The following is a 23351-nucleotide window of genomic DNA, read 5'->3' as shown; positions in this document are numbered from 1 at the left end:
AACATCTTTCTTTGTTGTCTTTAGGTTGGGCCTTCCTATCATTTTGATTTGGCAATTGCAGATGTTTATTCCTATACGGAGATGCTATTTATAGGCGGCCTACCTACAGATAGAGAGATCGGGGATCCGCCTGGTGTAGAGCTTGTTCCAAATCCACCGAACTTCCCGAGTTTGCCATGTGTAGGTGGAGGTATGCAAGAACCTGTCATGCATCCAACACATTTGCCAGCTAGCTCTGAGATCTCTTTGAGAGGGCCGAACCTTAGTGGTACTGAGCGACTCATCCGTCGTATCAATCTTGGTGCGGCAATGAATATCAAGGGCCATATTGAAGCGAGGATTTCTAAGTGTCCACTGGAAGACCTTACGTTGCTCAATGAGGATTTGTTGAAGTTTGTTTCTGCGATTGACAACCTTAACGTTGATTCCTCATCTTTGAAGATCAAGATTGCCAAACTTATGGCTGCCTCGACTGAGTATTCTTCATTGCGTGCTATTTCCTTGGAGAAGTTGAGTCCAGATGTTAGAGCTCATCAGCTAGCAACGATAAACTCGTCACTGGCTCAAGTCCGGTCTTTTCAGCAAGCTGTTTCAGGAAATTATCAAATCACGGAGACTTCTTTAACTTCTGTCCAGGGGCGTCTAGATGCATTGGTGCGAGAGAGGGAGCAGTTGGTAATCGAAGCATCGCAACTTGAAAGTGTTCTTGCGGAGCAGGGAACTGCACTTTCTCAGTACCAAGAGGAGATTTCGTGCCTAGAACGAGAGAAAGGCATGGTTATGGAGTTGCCCATCTTGTCTCCCATCGAGGTAGAGACTTTGAAGACTTTGGAAGGCTCGCTTGAAGAGCGCCTTCGTAGTTTTAAGGACATAGTTTTCAAGTAGTACCTTATGTTTTTTTTTTTTTTTTTTTAATAATAAGGCTTTGGAGCCGACTCCTTCTTCTAGAGAAATAAAGCACTTATGTTCTTGAATTTGCTCTTCAATCTTCAAAGTGTTATATATATATATATATTTATTTATTTTTTTAGATGGTGTGACTGTACTTGAAGTTTTGATGCTTCAAGTTGCCTACGTACCCTTTGTTGAGGAGGGATCAAGTCATAACGTAGTTCAAATGAGTGATGAATTGAACAGTGATTTTGATGATGATTTTACCGTACACAGTTTATGCTCTTGCGGGCCAGGAGCTTTGGTTCATGCAGTTTAGGCTCGTGCTAACAAAAAGCATGAGTTGTCACCTTTCAGGGGTAGTAGCGCTTCAAGAATCTGCCATTGATAGGGTCGATCTTCAAGCCGTCTTCCGCTATGATTAAGTAGGCGCCATTGGTGTAGACTTCTTGTATTACGTATGGTCCATCCCATTTTGACGTGAACTTGCTCTTTGTCTTATGAGTTGTGATGATAGGCCTACGCAATGAAAGGACGAGATCTCCCATTTGAAAAGAACGAGGGAAAACTTTCTTGTTGAAGGCCTTGGAGAGTTGTGCTTGATAACACTCCAAGTGTTGCTAGGCTTCGAGTCTTTTCTCATCCAGGGCTTCCAGCTCTTGAAAGCGCAACTTTGCATTCTCTTCGTCAGTCAAGCCTTCTTGTAGAGCCATCCTTAACAAGGGGATTTGACTTTCGAGTGGTAGAACAGCTTCCATGCCATATACGAGAGAATAAGGTGTAGCTTGGGTAGGCGTTCTATATGTCGTCCTGTATGCCCAAAGTGTTTCGCCTATTCTTTCATGCCAGTCTTTCTTTGTTCTGCCGATTACCTTCTTCAGGAGGTTGCACAATGTCTTGTTAAATGCTTCTGCAAGACTGTTAGCCGGAGCATGATACATGGAGGATTTGTGCTGCTTGAACTTGTATTTCTCGCAGAGCTCGTCCACAAGTCGGTTGGAGAACTGTTTTCCGTTGTCAATGACAATGTAGCGAGGCACGCCATATCGGTGGATGATATGTTCCTTGATGAAACGGACGACAGTTTCCTTCTTGACTTCCTTCAGGTGTAGGGCTTCAGCCCACTTGGAGAAGTAATCTGTTGCAGCCAGGATGTAAGCTTCTCCTGCAGATGACTTTGGCGCAATTGGTCCTACTACGTCTAATCCCCATGCATCGAATGGCCATGAAGTAGCTGTAGGGTGTAATGGTTCAGGCGGTTGATGTATGAAGTTGGCGTGAAATTGGCAGGCTTGGCACCTTTTGGCGTGTTCTAGGCAATCATTTACCATGCTTGGCCAGTAGTAACCCATTCTTTTGAGCTGGAAATGAAGCTTCGGTCCGGACTGATGCACTCCACATATTCCTGAGTGTGCTTCTTCCATGGCTTGATTGGCTTGTTCCTCGCCTAAGTATCTCAGAAGTACTACTTCAAAAGATCGTCGGTAGAGTGTCCCTTTGTAAGAGAGGAAGTGATGCGCTCGTCGACGTACTTCAGAACGGTGTTTTGGATCATCTGGGAGTATTCCATGCTCCAAGTAGTTGATCAGCGGCTGTCTCCATTCTTCAACGTTGACCGGAAGTATGGAAATAACATTTGTATCACTTAGTACCATTTCAGTGACAGGCGGGATTACCTATCTTTGGCAGACTGGCACATTTGTGGCTTCGTCTTCTCCTAACGTTATGCTCGAGGCTAGGTTGGCGAGAGCGTCTACCATTTGATTCTCTTTTCTTGGCACGTGTTCTAGTGTTACGGCCTCAAATCTTTGTAGCAATTGCGTTGCCAGCCGAAAGTATGGGACAAGATCATCTTTCCTAATCTCATATTCAGTCAAGAGTTGATTGATTATGAGCTTGGAGTCGCCATATATCTCAAGGGCTATGATTTCCATGTTGATTGCCATTTGGAGCCCGATGATCAGTGCTTGGTACTCAGCGACGTTGTTGGAGCATAATTCGCTTAGTTGGAATGAATAAGGTAGTATTTGCCTTTGTGGCGACATAAATACTACTCCTGCCCCAGCTCCGTCTGCTCATACAGATCCGTCGAAGAACATCGTCCATGTCAAAAATATGTCGATGTAGAACACCTCTTCGTCAGGCAAGTCGTCTGAGATTTTCCAATCGGCTGGGATTGGATGGTCGACAAGGAAGTCTGCTAGCGCTTGTCCCTTGATGGCTTTAGCTGGGACGTAGATGATCTCGTATTGATTGAGAAGCAATGCCCATTTAGCTAGTCGTCCTGTCAAAACTGGCTTGGACATGACATATTTGACCGGGTCAGCTTTAGCAACCAAGTGGATGGTGTAAGCATGCATGTAATGTCTGAGCTTTTGGATGGCAAACATCAAGGCAAGGCACATTTTTTCTATTGGGGAGTAGTTCAACTCAACGCCGGTGAGCGTTCGACTGAGGTAGTAAAGCGCTCCTTCTTTTTGGGATTCGTTTTCCTGTGCCAAGAGTGCTCCAACTGAACTTTCCTGAGCAGCGATGTACAATATGAACGGTTTCCCTGGTACAGGTGCCCCCAGGACAGGTGGACTTGATAAATACTTCTTTATGCTTTCAAAAGCATTGTTGCATGCTTTGTCCCATACGAATGGAACATCTTTCTTCATGAGTCGACTGAACGGTTGACAACGCCCTGCAAGGTTGGAGATGAAGCGTCTGATGAAGGCTAGTCGTCCTTGTAGACTTTTCAACTCGTGCAGGTTTCTTGGCTCGAGCATGCTTTGAATGGCCTTGATCTTTGATTGGTCCACTTCAATGCCACAATGCTTGACAATGAAGCCGAGGAACTTTCCAGATGTGACGCCAAATGCACATTTTAACGGGTTCATCTTGAGGTTGTATTTTCGCAACCTTTCGAACACTACTCGCAAATCCTTCAAGTGATCTGGTCTTTTCTTTGTCTTGACCACCACATCGTCTACATAGCATTCTACATTCTTATGTAGCATGTCATTAAAGATCTTTTGCATTGCGCGTTGATATGTGGCTCCAGCATTCTTCAGGCCAAAGGGCATCACCTTGTAGCAGTAGATACCTTTTGGAGTGCGGAAGGCTGTTAGTTCCTCATCTTCATGAGCCATACGAATTTGATTGTATCCAGAAGAGCCGTCCATGAATGATAGTGCCTCATGGCCAGTGGTCGCGTCCACCATGATTTCAATGATTGGCAATGGGAAGTCATCCTTTGGGCAAGCATCATTGAGGTCTCGGAAGTCTACGCAAACATGTATTTGTCCAGATTTCTTAAGAACTATGACGATGTTAGAGATCCACTTAGGGTATTGCACCTCTCGAATGAAGCCTGCTTCGATCAACTTGTCAATCTCAGCCTCGATTTGTGGGATGAGCTCGGATCGATAGCGTCTTTGAGTTTGCTTTATTGGTCGCGTTCCAGGATTGACTGCAAGATGATGCACAGCAATGATAGGGTCGAGGCCGAGCATTTCCTTGTAGGTCCAAGCAAAGATGTTCTTGTACTCTAATAGCAGCTGGTAATACTTCTCCATCTCGTCTGCACTTAGTAATGCACTTATGAAGATAGGCTTTGGTTCTTCACTTGTGCCTAAGTTGAGTTCTTTGAGATCGTCAACTGTGGTTTGCCCTCCATCTTCGAGTTGTGACGGTGCTGCAATGACATCTTCCTCGAGGATTTCATCTTCTTCACCTTCTTGGATTGTGATGTGGAAGACGTCTTGGGCCTGTTCTTCGGTGTTGACCTCTCGAGCTTGTTGGCATGAAGATTGTCTAGTGTGGATGATGGTGCGCCTTTTCACTTTCAGTGATCCAACTGTGTTAACCTCTAAAATTGCTTGGCGTTTCATTCTTGAAGGAATGGAACTTCGAACGTCATCCTTTTCTGCCAGACGATCGATTTTTTCTACTTCTGGTGTTGTCTTTCTCCTTTTGGAAGGCTCTTTGGCTTCTCCAAGTCTTTCCATAACTGACTGTCGTGGAGGAAAACTAGTCGTATCGCTTTGCTTCTTAGGTTTCGATAACCTTTTGAAAACAGAGCTTCGAGATACTGATGTGTTAAGCCTTTTGAAGACGGAAGTTCTGTTTTGACCGCCAATGAGTTTAGGTGCCGAAACTCTGGTCCTTGAACAATTCATTCTATCGAATACTGACTCATGAGGGGCAGTTCGAGGCTCCTCTTTATCTTGTATAATGCTCACGCTGATGTGTTGAGCGCTAGCATTTTTTTGCCTTGCTGGAGATCTTCACCGGTGCATTTGGTGTGAAGCCAAGTCCAGCTTTGTTGTTGTTAACCCCGTAACCATGCTCCTCCAACTTCTTCTGAGTTTTAATAAGATCACGTTCGTTGTCTTTGATGGTGTTCAAATCCTTCTTTCCCAAATTTGCAGAGGAGGTGAAGTTGTACCCAGCTTTCGACATGAGTTTGTAGGCGTTTGGATCAAAACCTTCTTCGGTCCTCTTGGTTGGGAGAAAGCTTGGTTCTACCCCCTTTGGCAAGCCTTTTATGAAGCCTTGTGATGGCCTTGCAACCTTAATGTCGCTTAGCTGTGTCAGAGGCAAAACTGCATTTGTTTTGAGCAACTTTACATTATCCATGTGCCGCTGTGTATCGGCTTTGCTTGCTGCAGTTTCAAACGGGGATTGACCATTCTTTCTTCTCGACGTTGGGATGTATCAAAAAACGGGTATGTTTGGTCCATTTGAAGGCGTCCTGTTCCCTCTGGTTGTTGCAGGTTTAGCAAGCTCATCGTCGTTTTTGTTTGAAGATGGCATAGCTTCTTCTTCTTGCTTCTTGGGCACGGCTTGCCACTCCTGTTTTTAAGGTGTTGCTTTGCCCATGGATTTGATCTCTTTTGGAAGAGTTTCGGGCATCATGTCTTCATCCATGTAGAACTTGGCGTCTGCGAAATGTGATTCGGCTTCGGTGAATGGCTTGGTGTCGCCATAGATCACCTTGACTCCTTCTCGGTAAAATTTTAAGCATTGGTGAAGGGTGGACGGAACTACTCCATTCGCATGGATCCAAGGCCTTCCTAAGAGCAAACTGTAGGAAGTTCTTGCATCAATCACGTGGAATATTGTGCTTGACTTGAGTTCACCAATGGCCATCTCTACTCGGATCATGCCCATCGCTATTTGTCCTCCTTGATTAAAACCTTGGATTAGTAGACGGCTTAGGGATAGTTCATCCACCTTTATGCCGATTGTGGTCATTGTTGACTTTGGCATGATATTTATGGCTGATCCGCCATCCACAAGCATGCGGCTGACTTTGTGCTCCCTTATGTAACCAGAGATGAAGAGAGGTCGGTTGTGAGGCTTGGATCCTAGCAGCAAGTCTTCATCGGTGAAGTGGATTGCGTCCTCGGCGGCACAGCATGTGGCACATTCATGTGGTTGAAGCTTCAAGCTTTCGTTTTTGCTTTCTTGCACTTCATGGTCGTCGGAACTTGCCAAGACCGCTGCCAGTGCTTTTCGCATCTTTTTTGGCAACCGGAGCACTCCCTCGATGCTAAAGTGTGTTGGCAGACCTTCTTCAGTTGTAGGAGTCTTTTACCCCTCAGCGGTGACAGCTTTGCCTTTTGAGGGTTCTTCCATTTCTACTTCGACCATGTGACATGCAGTGATAGTGCACTGTTGGAAAAAGTCCTTCGGGAAGTATTCGTGCAAGGAGACAGGAATACGTGGCTCTTGCTCCATAGGTTCCCCAGCATATGTTGACTTAGCAGCTCTTATACTTCTTTTAGGCTTCCTATTGTTGCGACGACGATGCTTTCTCGCTTGCTCCCCCTTTGGCTTTATAGCTTGTGGTCTTGGCTTCCTCGTCTTCTTATAGGTCACCAATGTCCACCATTCTTCATCATCGATAGGTGCATCCTGGTCGTTTGCCCCCAATGATGGTTGTGCAGAAAGTGCCGTGTAGCTTCTACATTGATAGGAATGGTCGGGTATTTCTTGAAGAGGCACAGGATCAAAGGACCCGAACACGATCGTAGTGGTATGCGTTGCGGCTGTGTCTTCTAGGTTGAGCTCAATCCGCCCTTGCTGTGCCAACTTCAGGATGAGTTCTTTTAGGATGAAACATTTGCCCACATGATGACCTACGATACGATGGTACTTGCAGTACTTGGGATCGTTGGTACGATTTATCTCTTCAGGGCGTTTGCATTAAGGCAACTCAATCACCTTCTTCTCCAGCAAGTCGTCCAGCATTACATCCATGTCGGAGTCCGGAAAAGGGTATACCTTCTGCTCCAGTTCCCTCAAAGTGTTTTTGTACCTATCTTGGGTGTGGGAATGCTCACTTTTTTTTATCTCCTTTGCTTTGTTATTGAAGGAGATTTTGACGGGTGCGGACGAGGTCTTGATAGGGATGGTTTTGGTGGTAGAAGCTTCCTTGGCGAGCTTTTTCCCATGATTGTCTGCTCTTGAAGTAAACACTTTATCCCTTTTGAAATCGGTGATTGGCTCCTTCTTTCCATGGTGGGCGATGCTTAGTTCTATGTCGTGGGCACGAGTGGCTAATTCTTCAAAAGTCTGTGGCTTGATACCTTGAAGGATGTACTGTAAACCCCATTGCATGCCCTGGATGCACATCTCGATTGAAGAAATCTCGGAGAGTCTATCCTTACAGTCGAGGCTTAGATTACGCCATCGGTTGATGTAGTCCATGACTGGTTCTTCCCTCCATTGTTTCGTGCTCGTCAGCTCCAGCATGCTCACAGTGCGGCGGGTACTGTAGAAGCGGTTGAGGAATTCCCTTTCCAACTGTTCCCAGCTGTTGATGGACTCGGGCTCCAGGTCTGTGTACCACTCAAAGGCGTTTCCTTTTAACGAGCGCACAAACTGCTTGGCGAGGTAATCTCCTTCCGTCCCTGCATTGTTGCAGGTTTCAACGAAATGTGCGACATGTTGCTTTGGGTTTCCCTTTCCGTCAAATTGCATAAACTTCAGCGGTTGATAGCCCTTCGGCATCCTTAAAGCGTCGATCTTCTTGGAGTAAGGCTTCGAGTACAACGTGGAGGCATGAGAGCTTCCTTCATACTGTGCCTTAATGGTGTTAGTGATCATCTCTTGCAGCTGCTGGATAGAAAGAGATCCCATGAGTGCCGCTGCTTGGTCTGGCTCCGGCTTCACATCGATTTTCTTCACCAGGGGCTCGTCTTCTTCGTCGTCTTCCTTATTCAGATGATCAATCTTCGGGTTGGGTTTCTCGCCATCCTGCGCCTCCAGTCGGTTGACGAGTGCTGCAATTTGTAAGTCTTTTTCTTCCACAGTTCGGGTTAACCTTGCAATTTCTTCATTCATCTGAGCCAGCTGCTCATCGATTGAAGTTGCTCCGGTAGCCATAACTTGCATGGATGTGCTGTCGCTTGAGTCAGCATTGGAAAACAAAGACTCGGAGTACTTCTTCGGGCTTTCCTCCCTTGGTGCCCTTAGCGAGGCCAAGGTGATCACAGGTTCGTACCTCGGGTACTCTTGTTCCTTTGGCAAGGTTGATGTAGGGGTGGAAGAGGAGGCAACAAGAGCTCTTGCCTTGCTTCGAGTTACGATGCCTGAAATGGCGCCGCCTGCGGCAAGGATGCTCTTGTTCTTCGTGTTGGTTGTGGGAACAGCTTGAGCCTTCCTTGATGCCATTGATTTTGGAAGTGTGCTCGAATTTCTTGAACGGAAAAAAAGATGAGAGGTAGAGATGGTCCCACTGGGCGTGCCAATTTGTGAACACGAAAATTTCCTGAAACGAAAGAGACAAGAACAACGTGCACAAAATAATATTTGTATTTGATGATTTTGGGTTACAATCTCTCTTAAATTTGATCCTTTGATTCAATCTCCGTAAGGTGTTGATTTGTGGATGTGCGATTGATCCAAAGGGCCGTTGGGCTTGATCTAAGGATGAGCGTTCTTCAAGGGCCGTGGACTTGATCTTGAAGGTGGATTTGAGCGGATCTTCAAAGGGGCTTTTGGGCTTGATCTTTGAAGAACAGTGATGAACGGATCTCCAGGGGCTTTTGGGCTTTGATCTTGAAGAACGGTTGGACGTGTGGATTTGTTGATGTTGTTGATCCAAGGGGTCGTCGGGGCTTGATATTAGAAGAACGATGAACGAAGAACACTTTCTTCAAGGCCCGTCGGGGCTTGATCTTGAATTTGGTGGAAGTTCTTCACGGGGTCGTCGGGGCTTGATCTTGAAGGTGGATGATTGTTGATCCAAGGGGTCGTCGGGGCTTGATCTTGGAAGAATGATGAACGAAGAATGAATAACACTTTCTTCAAGGGCCGTCGGGGCTTGATCTTGAAGGAGGATGATTGTTGATCCAAGGGGCCGTCGGGGCTTGATCTTGGAAGAATGATGAACGAAGAACGAAGAACGAAGAACACTTTCTTCAAGGGCCGTCAGGGCTTGATCTTGAAGGTGGATGATTGTTGATCGAAAAGGGCTTTCTTGATCTTTCGGGAATTGCTTGAGAGCTTCGGAGTTTCAGAGCTTCGGAGCTTCAAGGTGTAATATGAATTCCTCCTCCCAAATGAGTGAATTAGCCTTCTATTTATAGAAATTTCCAAGGCCTAATTTTGAATATAATATTCCAGATGAAATAAGTCGTTTCTGCCAGGTGTTGACACATGTCCTGTTTGATGACTTTTCCAATTTATTTCGATTTTTTGTTTAGACACACGCTACGTGTAAAATTTATGTAATACATGAGTGTTGAAACTTTGATTTATCGGTCAACATTTATTTACCGAAATTTCGATGTCTACAGGATTCCTCTCTTGTACCAACTAACTATTTAACCAGCTAATGTTATCGTTCGTCACAAATAAAAAAAAAGACATTAACAAGCATGTGCAGAAGAAAAAAAAAATGTGTGTGAAATGCTTACCTTTGAATTACCGTTGAAAGAAAACTTGCTTTCTCGTTTCTCTTAAGAAGAAAAATGAGTATATGGCCTCCATGTGGTATGGGGGATTGAATTAGAATGAATAAACAACTATTTTCAAAATATATTGAAAGAGTTTGACCCAAAAAAAAGTATATTGAAAGAAGAAATAAAAAAAAAAGTATATTGAAAGAAGAAATGAAAAAAAAATTGGTTGGCAGTAGAAAATAAATCACTCAAGAATAAAAGTTATCACCTCCAATTTTTTCCGAAATGAGATGATTAGAAGTAAGAATTTCTTTGTGTCTTGTCCTCTTCTAATCCTCTTAAAATTCAATCTTCTATATCAAACGAACTCTAAGAGTATGCCAATTTACTCCTTGTATTTATATGTCACTCCTAATTTCCACCCTAAGCACAGTCAATTTAAATGGTTCACTGATTGTCACACGACCAAAAATAAATGGAATAATAGATGAAAATTTTGGACGTGAAAAAAAAGTGACTAAATAAAAAACATTTAAGGGAGGGAGGTAATTAACTAAAATAGAATTTAAATGTAAAAAATGACATATCCAATTTTCTTTTTTCATTTCATTATTTTCTTTCTAATTTTTATTTAAAGAAGAAAAGAAAAGCCCTAAACCCTCTCTCTCTAGCACTCGTCTTCGCTTGCAGCGGACCAGAAACCCAGCGAGCATTTCGACGAAGACATCAAAGTCAGAACCTCACTCCTCCGCTCTCAGCCCTCCCTTAGGTACCTTCTACGGTTCTACCATCTCCCACCTTCCATTGTTTTTGTTTAATCTGCTCATGATTAGTGCAATTTATTTAATTAATTAATAAGTATTGTTTGGTCTGTGAGTTTCTGTGTAAGTATGAAAAGGGTTCCTTTATCCTAACCCAAAATCTTGAATTGGGTCTACATCTTTGAAATAGCTTGAAATCTCATAGCTTTCTGAAAATTTCCCTCTGAAACCAAAACATTTGAATTCGGTCGAGGCTAAAACTTTTAATTGTATTAGTAATTCAATTTTCGTTACGCAGTTTCATGAAACAAATCAAATTGCTAGTCTTGCTTTCCTTTGGCCCTGTGGGAATGGAAAGATCTCGAAATGTCTGTCGAATTTTCGGTTTGAGTGATACAGGACATGGCGGGCGGGACAGAGAGTTAGGAGGTTTAGCTAAATTGCTTACATGCCCCAACATGAAATAAAAAATATGGTGAAAGACGAATCGATATTGGATACGTGTCTTACTCGGAAGAATGCATCATAATGTTGCAGTCATTTATGTCCTTCATTTTTCCATAGAATTAGTATATAAGGTGGATTGTTGAATATGTGAAGTGACTAGGTCTTGGCATAAACTAAGGTATGTTATTAGTGTTTTTCAAGATTTAGTATACTTTGATTGTATAGACAATGAGGTATGATGCAACGTTCAAAGTATGAATACGTGTCGAAGATAATTCTGACTTGTGATATTGTCTTCAACATTGAATAAAAGCACTGTTAATCAAGATTTAAATTTTTGAGTTCATTGTCTGGAGATAAATTATTGGTTTCACCATTGTTTGCTTGACTGTTGTTGAACTGGTATTGCTCCCGTCTCCTGAGCTGATTTCTTTGTTAATTTTTCATGTTTTAAGCATATTTGCTGGTTGGTTTTGGTTTGTTTTATTGTGATAAAAGGTGAAGAAGATGCCATTGGGACTAATACTAGGGTTAGGAAGGGCATTTCGTCGAAAGCGAACGTCATCACTTGACATTCTTTCCTCCAAACGTGCCCCTAGGGATTACTACAAGGGGAAGAATTGCAAGCCTACTGGTTTCCACACCCGAAAAGGTTTTCCCCTTTTGCTTTTTTGCAAATTTGACGATGTGCTCATTCAATTTTTAAGGTAAAAATCACTACTTGACATGTTTTTAAAGTTGTCTAACTTCTTTTCAGCTAAGTATGTCGTGCAGCAGGAGAAATTGCCTAACTATGTAGTTCCAGATTTAACCGACTTCAAGGTGAACATGTTTCTGTTTCTCTGACCTTGTTTCATTTTTTTTCTCATTCTTTGGTAATATTCATCTTTAAGTTAGAGCTTCCGGTTGGAAGTTCCCTGATACACTTTGCAGCTTCGTTGACACGCTTCAACTTTGCTATTTTATTAAATACATTTGACCTATAAGTGAACAATCTACTCCTCACTCTTATAAGTGCATACATGTAGTTCTAAATTACGTTCTTTCCTTCTTGCATGCAGCTCAAACCATATGTATCTCAGTGCCCCAGAGAGGTCAAGACTACTCAGTCTGCTGAACCAACTAAATGAGCAAACTGAGTTGCTAATGCTTGATCTTTTCGTTTATTGTTCTAATTGTGAATTAAGTCGTTCCTGTTGATATATTTTCTAGTAGGGATCGATGTTAGACTGCGAAGAGGTTATATTCTTGTTTGGCATTGGCAGATTCATGCCTTGGACGTGTTAAAAAGTAATAAACTTTCTAGCATTGCTTTATATTGACTCAACTAAAACCTCACCGGACTAAGTTCCATCACGAAGCCTGTGGTGACGGATTGATGTCCGAGAGTTAGCTGATTCATCTGTCACCATTTTGCTTCACATTAGATATGAGCCAACTGTGTTATCCAAGGGTCAGGGCCGGAAGATGCATTTTTTTGCTAAAATTATGACACCCTACTTTTGGTTGGACTTTTGGAGGTGTTGAACTTCTAAGATTTATATCTTTTACTTTGCATAATTACGTTTCCTTTGAAATAATATAACACTTGTCATCGAAACACTCTACCAAGTATCATATAACACATGATTACCTTTTCGTCGTTTTCAGTTTTCTGTTTTTATTTTCAATTTTTTGAAAACTGAAACTGAAAGCTTATATGATAAACAATGATGGAATGAATCGTTGTCAATCGCGCGATTCGAGCACAGGTCAACGACTCATCGTGATAATCTCAGGCACCGGTGCGCAGCTGATGTTACACTAGCTCGTCTCATACAAACCTTTACAAAGAAAGACAATGCCAGAACAGGTACCGAAAGAAATTTGAATAGGAACAAATAAAGCATTTATTCAGAAAGAGGCTAATATCCGATATCCCGCTAAGCCAACTCGAAAAATTTAGGTCGCCGGCAGAGAAGCTGTGACATTCACAGCTGTTTTCTTTTATGATACAAATAGCAGAGTACACAGGAGTTGATAACGCAATTGCCCAACCAGAAAGCCTATCCCCTACAAGTACTAATACAAAACCATTCACCTACTACATGTACTAAAACAAAGGCATAATCGTTCCGACTACAAACTGGTATAAAATTTGCAAAAACTTGAGCTCTCATTGCAACCACGAAAATTTGGCTCGGTAGTGCAAAGAAAAGGGGAAGAAATATCTGTAAAGCAAACAGAATCATCCAGTCCAGAACCTGAGAAGGCCGAGTTATACCTTCATCAGTGTCGAACCATTGTGGGTGACAACAGCCATCTCTTACCTCTAATATTCACCCAGACAAACAGAGAAACTCCTAACAACCACACCACTGAGTTCTTACTTCTTCCGGGGCCTGTTGTGTTTAACTTTAATTATTCTTCGGTGAGACTTGTCACCATCACCACCACTGGAGCCAACTGAGAAGCTTCCCCCTAACCCCTGATTCGCACCCAAACTACCAGAAGCCTGAAATGGGTTAGGGTTCTGTGAGTTGGTTAGGTTCTGTTGGCCTGCAAATTGGAAGGGACTCGCTGCTGGGGCTGTGGGTGTACCTCCAAATACAGAGGCAGATTGTGAGTTTAAAATCGGCTGTTGACCAAACTGGAATTGTTGACCAAAACCTGGGGCTGTAGGTGTCGATGCCTGGTTAGTGTCTTCAGCCATACTGTCTTCCATGTTCATTTGATCAGTATTACCTGGGGAACCAAATGGAAATACAGGATTGGAGTTGCCAAATGGAGGCTGTGACGGGGCACTAGTAGGTGCGGTTGAAGTGAATGAGAACATGGAAGTTGAGGATGCACCATTGGATGACCGAAACAAAGATCCACTGTTGTTATTTGTAGAAGAAACCGTGGATCCTCCAAAAGTAATAGGCGCATTGATAGTAGTAGCAGCGGCAGACGAGGATCCTCCAAATACAGAAGGCACATTGTTAGTAGTAGCAGCGGCAGTCGAGGATCCCCCAAATACAAAAGGCACACTGTTAGTGCTAGTAGTAGCAGCAACGGAGGATCCTCCGGATATACTAGGCGCACTGTTAGGCACACTGTTGGTAGCAGGAGCAACGGAGGATGCTACATAAGAAAGCCCAGTTGATGAAGATGTAGAGTTGAAAGCGGTGGCAAATACAGGAGATTTACCAGGTTGCCAACTGGCAGCAAATACGTTAGGGGCAGTGCTAGAGCTAATGGAGCTGGGCTCCAATGAGGAAGTAGAAGAACCAAGAGCAGTACCAGTTCCTGAACCAGGGAGTTTGGCAGTAGAGGTTGGGCCAAAAATAGAACTTCCAATAGAGAAAGGTGTACTTCCCGCAAAGCCGTGTGACAGTGAGGATGCTGACGAACCAGGTTCAGTGGATGAATTCTGTGCACCAGATGCAATTCCAGTTGCAGTAGATGATGCCTGGGCAATAGAAGCAGATCCACTGCCAGTACCAAAAAGAGTGCACTGGAACTGGTTAGCAGCACTTGGAATGGCAGCAGATGTGCCAGCAAACAAAGTGCTGCTAAGATTACCAAGGCCTTTGTCTTGTGTGTTGTTGCCTCCAAATGTTTCCTTTTTCTTGCCTTCAAAAGATTCCAAGGGCGAATTTAGTGGAACTGGCGTGACTGCAGTTGAAGCAGTAGGCAATTCAAATTTGACCATAGGCATGGTTGAAAATGAAGGTGCTTGAGCCAAGCTAAAACTGTTGCTACTGTTGATGGTGACAGCAGTTGTAGCGATAACACTGTTTGTATTGGCAGTGAGACTCATGCTACCCGATGAATTTGGACTTGTCAAATTACTGAATACTGAAGGAGCAGAGGAAGTAAATAGAGGGCTTGACCCATTATTCATATTTGAATTACTGGAAGGGGTGCCAAAGAAGACTATGCCTGTGGTTGATGGTGCAGATGGAGATGATACAGTAGTTTTAGGTATAACAAAAGAGTCACCAGCATTTGAATTACTCTTACCAACAGCTTCACCTGGTCTTTGTGGTTGGACAACAGTTGTTGCACCAGATTCAACAGCATGTACACTGCAGATGGAAACATAGATAAATTAAATAATAAACTTTTTGGCAATACATAAAAAAATCAGAAAGTCACCCATACATGAATAGGATTTCCACATGATACCGCTGATATTTTTTTATAGAAAAATACTATTTTAAGAAAACTAGAAAACAAGCTATTTTTTCGTTGTTCGTTGAATAGTTGTATCAATTACAACACATCACAGAAGCAACCCCTCAATCCCATTTCCAAACCTAACCATTACAATTTGAAACTAAAGAAACAAGCTATACTTTTGTTCATTCAATTGTTGTATCAATTACAACCGATCACAGGAGCAACCCCTCAAACCCATTTCCAAACCTATCCACCCGCTCATTAATAATGATCAATCTGGTTGGCGACAAAAGTAAGAACTATGAAAGCTAACTGCCTTCACCCCTAGCAAAGAAGGTTATAGTTCTGAAACTTTTAACAAACATTTACAGGCAGTGTGCCTACACAGTATTAAGTCATACCACCCTCAAGGTCTTTGGATATACAAATATTCAGACCAAATGAAAGGCAATAAAGCAGTTTCATTCCATTTGTCCCTTCAGAAACTTGGTTTTTCTATACACTTAAATCTCCACCTATTTTTTTATAAAAGAAAACAATAAGAAAAATAAATAAATGCAACAGTCAAGAACCTCAACGATGCTTTTCATCAAAACATAAAGATTAAAAAGAAACAAGCGATTTAATACACTGACCTGCTTGAGGCTTCAGGATTGGAGTGTGAGAAAGTTACGTTGACAGATTCACCAACTGCAGGTGATGAAGTAAAAGTAGACTCTGGCAATGCAACTTTGTCAACACTCTTAGAGCCAAACTCAAACAGAGAAGTAGCTGCATCTGAACCCTTAACTGAAGTAACATTACCCCCATAGTTAAAAGTGGGAAGACCAACATGTGATTCTTTCCGGAGATCAACTATATCATATGTAAAGGATGGCTGAGTAGCTACAACATTGGGCAAGCTGGATGAAGATACAATAGGGGAAGATGATGTCTTCACTTCAGAGTAAACAGGAGTATTCTTGGTCGAAATTGCCTCCGCCTTTCCTCTTGAATCAGATGCAACCCCATTAGAATCATCATCATCGTCCAGATCCAGAAAATCCTGCATACCATACCCATAATGTTCAAATTAATTATTTTGAAGTCATATGAATATGCACAGAAAACCAAACATAATAATGAACATTAATGATTTTAAGTTTCCTAAAATTTCAGATAATATCAATCTAGTAAGAATTTGAATTGAAACTAATGGAATCAAAATTGAATTTATAATAGAAATTTTAAATAAATTATTATTTCAATCTGTATTTATGTCTGTTATTAACATATGATAGGATTTAAATACCATAAAACTATGACACCGGTTTAATCAATTTGATCATTGGCACTGAAGACCAAGACAGTCAAACGCTTATTATGAATGTTCATGAACTTCTAGCAAAACTAAACAGCTAGATAATCTTATGATTCAAAGGTACAGCCCCTCAGTAGTAAATTTTATGATCAAATTGAAACCCAAACTAGTTATTTCAGGTCAAATTCCAGAGTAGTAGAAAGAATAAGCAAGATAATCAAGAACTTAGCAGAAATAATTGAGAGAAAAAAGCGCAACTATACCTCTTGTGCGCTCATCTTGAATGCCCGTTTCTTTTGTGGAGGATGAACGGAGTTTGATGTGGCAGATACTGTAGTTTTAACATTTTGCAAAATATCCTTCTTTTCTGTTGCAGAATCTGCTCCATTTATTAGTATAGTTGAACTGTCAGAAAGAGCACCGATCCTAAGTGGGCCATTTTCTCTAACCTTATCCTGCTTTTGAGAGGTGAAGTCTTGAGCATCTGGTATCACGTGATCAGTGGAAACATCCAACTTAGAATTACAATTATTATTATTATTATTATTATGTGCATTGTCCAAAAATTTTGAAGAATCCACATGATCCAGGCTTTTCAGAGCCTGACCGTGTAGCATTGATGGTGAAAGCTTAGTTGGCGATTTGTCTCTCACAATATGTAGATTGGACTTAGATGATTTCTCTTTTGGAGAGACCAACTTATCAAGCTGCTCAAGTATTTTGGAAGCCATTTCACTGGACTTTGAGGGAACAGTAGAGAAACTTGTACTAGGACCTGCATTGTCTCCATTTTCTGATAATGCTTTATGCTTAGGTTCACCCAATGATAGTGGCTTCCACAAGTTTTGAACAGACTCAGAACTTATTGTGGCCCCAAGAATTGTAGTGCTTGATACCGGTAAGCTCAAGCCTCTAGAAGAAAGAAGATTAGGTTTTTGACGAATTCTGCGAATGGGACCAACAGATCCTATGTCACTGTCTAAGACTGAAAATCTGCACTTCGAGGCCTACAAATAAAAAAAAACAATTCCAAATGACATGAATCTGGAGGTTCTAATCACAAATAAAAAGTAGCATTTGATAATCATCAGATATCATACCCCTTGTTTAGATCCAGAAGGCTGGCTGTGCTCCCATACAGACTGAGATGATGATGCACCACCATAAGCATTAAATGTAGACCCAGCACCCTGAATACAAGCAAATACAATGTAAGAGCCGGAAACTATAAACATTATGTATTTTTGTTAAAAGAAATGCTTGTATTAAGATCAAGAAACCAACAAAGAAGCTGGTCAAGAAGACCAACCCAGAACACAGCAAACAAACAAAAATTGGAAAATGAAGACATAGAAAACACCCAGCACAATCAGCTGAGAAAACACCTAAAAGACTTTAAGAGGATAGCCGCCTTCTGGTCTTGCATAAGCACAAAGAGAGATTCCCTGAACTATGAGGAAAAGGAAGCTGGCAGAGAGGGTGAGAGATTCTTTTTTTTTTGTTTTTTTTTTTTTGGGTATACAAAGATCATTCTATTTCTCTCCATCCAAATGACCCAAATTGCTGCATGGAACATACAACCCACATGACCTTGGCTTCTTATCCTTCCAAAGCAAAGCATGACATTCAACAAGAGAGAATTTTTGGGATTACACAAGTGAATCCAAGTAAACATTCAAAAGGCCTTTGAACAATTGGGGTCTTTGGGAGGCAGGAAACTTTAGCAAATGGCTATAGGTACCTTGAACAATTTAATCTTACCCCACATTGGAACAAACCAAAGGCCTAATCACTCAACTAAACCGATATTATTGAAAACTATATTCTCAGATCAAACAAACCTTGAAAGTAGTTATCGTGTGAACTCGAGAGTATGGCGTTCGAGCCATGCTGTATATAGCAGACCTGCCTCGAGATCTAGGGGTCACAAAACCATTTGGTGGAGCTCCCTCACTGCCAGAATTCCTTGGCACAAGTGACATCATTGACGATTTTGAAGGAAATGGTACACTGCTCAAAATAGGTGAATCTTCATGGTGTGTTTGACTACGCAAACCTAACATTGATGGAGATACTTTTGAAGGCCTACTGCCCATGTAAGCTTTTGCGAGCTCTGCAGGAGAAGCAACATCTTCATCAAGGACCTGAAGACATTTTAACCACTAAATGTGAAAAAAGAGTTAAAAGTAAATATGACATCCAAACTACCGTTTCACAAATAGTTAAAATTAAAGAGTAGCAAGCACAAGACCACGGCCTTCACAACCTAATGAGTCAAAGTATATGAATGGAAAGTAAGTTATCATACACTTGGACTAACAACAGGGTTTGAAGCAAGGCGGCTATCAATCCCATTTTTGTCCAGCAATGGAGTTTTAGGAAATTCTTCCTTTCCGTCATGAGAAACTGCCGATTTTGAAGGTATTCCTTCAGACCTTTTCTCAAGATTCTCAATTGGCATGTCAACAGTTCTTGAATGCAACAGCGCTGTCAATCGATCAATTTCAGATCTGTAGAGGTAATTAACATTCAACACCAAGATAAGCACATGTTCCAAGAAAAGAAAAAAGTTCTAAGCCCCAGAAGTGCCATGGATGAAATCATAAATGCACAAGTCTTACACCAAACCCATTCATCAATTACATTCAAATCACACACACACACACACACACACACACTCCCCCTCTCTCTCTCTAAAACATCATTCCCATTCATCAATAGTACTTGAATGTAATACCACTAAGTATATAACAACTTGACTCGACCAAAATTGAATTATGTATAATATCAACTTGCCTGGTAAAGGTTTTCTGCTCTAAAATTTGCTGAAGATCAGTAAGCTTGCCTCCGTCATCAGTAGTACTTGGATGACTTGGATCGGAACATTGATCAATTGTGCCCTTTAGCACTCCAGAAAGATCCTTTACAGCATACATTTACATACAAGATATTGTCAAAATATGATATCAAAATCATAAAAATAAAATGATTAAAAATCTATGAAATGAATTTAACTGAAAATTGTTCTACTTGAAAATATATAATAACATCCCATCATAACTCAATCAAATTAATATTTACACGTCGGTGGTAAAATTACAAGGAATACTGAGCAACAAAAAATGTGGATGTATGAAACATGGACTACTACTCTTATACCAAAGAGTAAAAATGTGAATAAATGGTTTATTAAGGATACCAAGTTTTTAAGGGCCATTAGTTGTTCCTTAATAATGTCCTCTAACCTAACTTTGGCAGTGTATAAAGCCAAGAAGTGCACTTGCAGGAAACTTGAGATGTCCCCTTAACCCTAAAAATTATTCTAAGACGCACTCAACATAGAGGAAAATCAGGGTGCCAAATATTTCCCATTACCTAAATTTCGAGTCTAAACAATGGGAGGGAAAAAAAAGTTCACTATGCTCGTAAGTTATAATACTCAAACACAGGGACAAAGAAAGATCCAAGTATCATATACTGCTTAAAAATCATAGCTCCAAAAAGAAATGATGCAATCTCATCTAAAAACACGACGTTTAATAAAACAATTAGAATATAGCTTACTCCCAATCACTAAGGGCAATGCCCTATCAGTGAAAAAAAATACAATTATCCAACACACTTAAACTTACCATTGTAACTTCTTCTTTCTCCTTCATATTTGCTTCATGATTTACCCCTGATAAAGTAATAGAAGACTAAATTCGTGAGTAGCTAGTAAAGAAACCAATAAAACAGTCAGAGTCTTGAGCTCAGATGAGAAAGCAGATATGAAAGTTTTTTATTTTTTCAAAAAGGGCCAAGAAGAAATTTCTCAATGGCTAATCATAATTTTTTTTTTCTTTTATTAAAAATGAGGGCATCTATAACAAGTACCAAGGCATACAAGATAACATGGACATAAACGCAACAACTGTGAGAGTAAATTAGTTTGACAATTCCCTTGCATTCAAGAAACAAAGGAGCAACCAACCAACTGAAATGTAAAGTCCATTGACCACTGAAAAGGGTGCATCCTTCAAAGAAAAAGATACGAATTATTTTTTTTTTTTAATTTTGAAAAATTAATAAGGATGATACAGTACACAAATAAAGTGAAACAGTAATTAAGAAAAAGATCATCAGGGGATTTCAGAAAAGATATCAGAGACTGTATCAATGCAAAAGATGACCTACTATCAATCAAGCTCACTCTTACAAGTACTTCTTAATCCTACCAATTCACAAGCGAAAAAACAAAAACCAAAACCAGCAGTGAATACAAGGTGGAGCAAGGATTCTCTGTCTACCTCCTACCAAAAATAAAGGATCTAAATGTCTTCCTAATAGTGTAACTGTGCATGTATTATTTGGAATTCAGAAGACCAACTTGAATTTTGGATTCCTTCGATTGCAATTTCAAACATCTTTCATTAAACATAAATGAATTTCCAGTTTTTTCTTAAGGCACCACAATTATTGTAATAAAAACAATGAATTCGAAATCTTTATAAACCTAGCTCCAAATCAATAAAAAATTTCAAGGAAATTAACCTCATTTCATTCCGCAGAACAAAAACTGACCCCAAACTCAACCCCCACAAGCTGACCCATATGACAAATTGCTAAAAACAATGAAATAAAATAAGGAAAAACATAACAAAAGGCGTCCCAAGTAACGAAACGTCGAAACCCCAACTCCCCATTAAATGATTAAACCCAAACAAAATGCCCTGGAATAGTAAACAAAGGTAGTCACGAAAGCAGCAAAGACGAACCTGTAGAAGGCGACTGAGGCGGAGGAAGGCGTTTGCGAAAGACGGAGGAGAAGAGGCGGTGGGCGCTGGTAGAGATGAGACGCTGAGCCGGATCGACGAGTTTCAAGAGCCAGCCATCGTTGGCGGCGCTAGGGTTTCGTAAAGTTGTTGGTGGCCGATCATAGGGTGTCGCTTGGGTGGTCCGTCGAAACGGCGTCTTCCGGAACTTTCCACCCGCACCCAATCCTTCGTATGCCTGCTTCTGCTTCTCTTCCCGCGCGGGCGACGCCATGAGAGAGAGGAGAGAGAAAGAGCACTGGGGTTCAAAATTTTGTGGGGGGCTAGAGAGAGAAAGGGATGGGATAGCAAATTAGGGTTTTTAATTGCACCGCCCAAGAGTATGGAAATGAAAGGGGTCAATTTGATATTTAGCAAAATATGTTGGGGACAGGGAGAGAAGTGACAGAAATATGGGAGTGAGAATTTTTTTTTTATATTGGAATTTTTTTTTTTACCAGATGGAACGGTTTTTTTTTTTTTTTTTTTTTTTTTTTTTTTTTTTTTTTTTTTGAACAAGGAACGATAAATTATTTGACTGTATTATTCGAGAAGTAAATTCATATTAAATACCAAATTGAGTATAAGTTTTAGGAAGCTCTAATGAAAATGACTTAACCAAATTTTTCTTAACAAAAAAAAAAAAACCTAATAACTTTATTTAATGAAAAAGACTTAAAATTAATGAGAACCAACAACAACTAGGTTTTATCCTACTAAGCATCATTGCACTAGATTTTGCACCAAATCCTCTGTTAGCTTCAAGTACTTCATCTATTTAGTTATTAAAATTTAATGAAATGACTTGAAATTTGATGAAAATGACAAAATTTTAATATAATAAGAATAAAAAATGAAATGGGCTTACGCACACATACCCACCTTTCTCTCCCACACTCATTCACTATGTCCCTATATATGTCTATATCTGCACCTATTACCATCTTCTCTCTCTTCACCCATCAACCTCATACTTCTCTCATCTTTCACCCATCACCATCATCTCTCACTTTCACCCATCACCATCATCTCTCACTTTCACCCATCATCATCTTTCTCACATATCTCCCCCTTAGATCAACTCCAATGGTGGGCTAAAAATCAAATTACCCCTCAAACCCAATCCAACCCAAGGGGAAAATTTGGGCTAAATGTTAAACCAATGCTAGATTTCCCCCAAAATTTAGCCCAGAAATCGAAGTGGGCTCCACCGAACCTAGTGAAAAGGGGCATTTGTGCGCCAAACACAGCCCACCCACTCACCCAACTCGTGCGACGCGCGACGCCTCAAACAGCGAGGGCCCCACCCATGTGGGCATGTCGGCCACGTTCTGCAATGCCTCCAACAGCTACTTCCATCCAACGGTGACAATCTACAAGCCGTTGGTTAATCCAATGGCCTAGATTCAATTTTTTTATATTTATATATTATTGAATCCAACGGCTGAGATCGAATATAATCAAATCTAACGGTAAAAAAAAAAGATCCAACTGCCCAAATTTAAATCCAACGACTAAAATAATTAAAAAAATTTATTTAACTCAAAATTCACCCAGGGTTGAAAGATTGGTGAAAGTTGAAGGCTTGTTTTATGGAAAATTTAGTGATTTTTTAATATTTATTGGAATTTAAACTTTTTTAGATTAAAATGTTCTTAAAATTAATTTACAATAGTCTACATATATATTTTTTTTAATTTAATTTAACAAAAAAATTAGTCTAAGTTCATTCTTTAATAATCCTGGGCTAAAATTTTAGGCCGAAACGGTTGGAGCAGAAAAACTATTTCTGGGCTAAAAGCTAAATTTTCCGGGCTAAAATATTTGGCTTTTAGCCCAACCATTGGAGATGGTCTTATGTCACTCCTTCCTCCCTCTTTTTTCTTTTTTATACTTTGTTATGTATAAAATTTAAAAATTAGTCATATTTTTCAAGGCATAATAACATAAAATTTTATCACATGCCAAAATTCAAAAAAATTATTATCTTAAGACAATCTCCAACCCTTAGCCTAAAACCTAAAATTTTTAGCCCATAAAATTTAGGTTTTAACCCAAAAACAGCTTTTCTGCTCCAACCCTTCTGGCCTAAAATTTTAGCCCCAGATTATTAAAG

General features: G+C 40.7%; 2 protein-coding genes across 2 annotated transcripts; one reads left to right on the top strand and one right to left on the bottom strand.

The window, feature by feature from the left end:
* The first annotated feature begins 10407 nt into the window (after window positions 1-10407).
* Window positions 10408-12312, top strand: LOC126584622 (uncharacterized). The gene is made up of 4 exons (XM_050248958.1): window positions 10408-10557; window positions 11495-11648; window positions 11754-11818; window positions 12058-12312. Exons 2-4 carry the CDS (start codon window positions 11504-11506, stop codon window positions 12124-12126), a joined length of 279 nt encoding a protein of 92 aa, XP_050104915.1. The 5' UTR covers window positions 10408-10557; window positions 11495-11503; the 3' UTR covers window positions 12127-12312.
* Window positions 12313-12861: 549 nt separating this feature from the next.
* On the bottom strand, window positions 12862-21573 carry LOC126599861 (nuclear pore complex protein NUP1-like). Its single transcript, XM_050266317.1, has 9 exons — window positions 21200-21573; window positions 20075-20121; window positions 19239-19363; window positions 18751-18952; window positions 18284-18586; window positions 17543-17632; window positions 16706-17449; window positions 15778-16187; window positions 12862-15048 (listed from the first exon to the last, which is right to left on the bottom strand). Exons 1-9 carry the CDS (start codon window positions 21468-21470, stop codon window positions 13362-13364), a joined length of 3879 nt encoding a protein of 1292 aa, XP_050122274.1. The 5' UTR covers window positions 21471-21573; the 3' UTR covers window positions 12862-13361.
* Window positions 21574-23351: the final 1778 nt, after the last annotated feature.

Source organism: Malus sylvestris, chromosome 2 (assembly GCF_916048215.2).
Source record: "Malus sylvestris chromosome 2, drMalSylv7.2, whole genome shotgun sequence".
Lineage (NCBI taxonomy): Eukaryota > Viridiplantae > Streptophyta > Magnoliopsida > Rosales > Rosaceae > Malus > Malus sylvestris.
The sequence above is the reverse complement of the archived record's forward strand: the minus strand, read 5'-3'. Positions and strand labels throughout refer to the sequence as shown.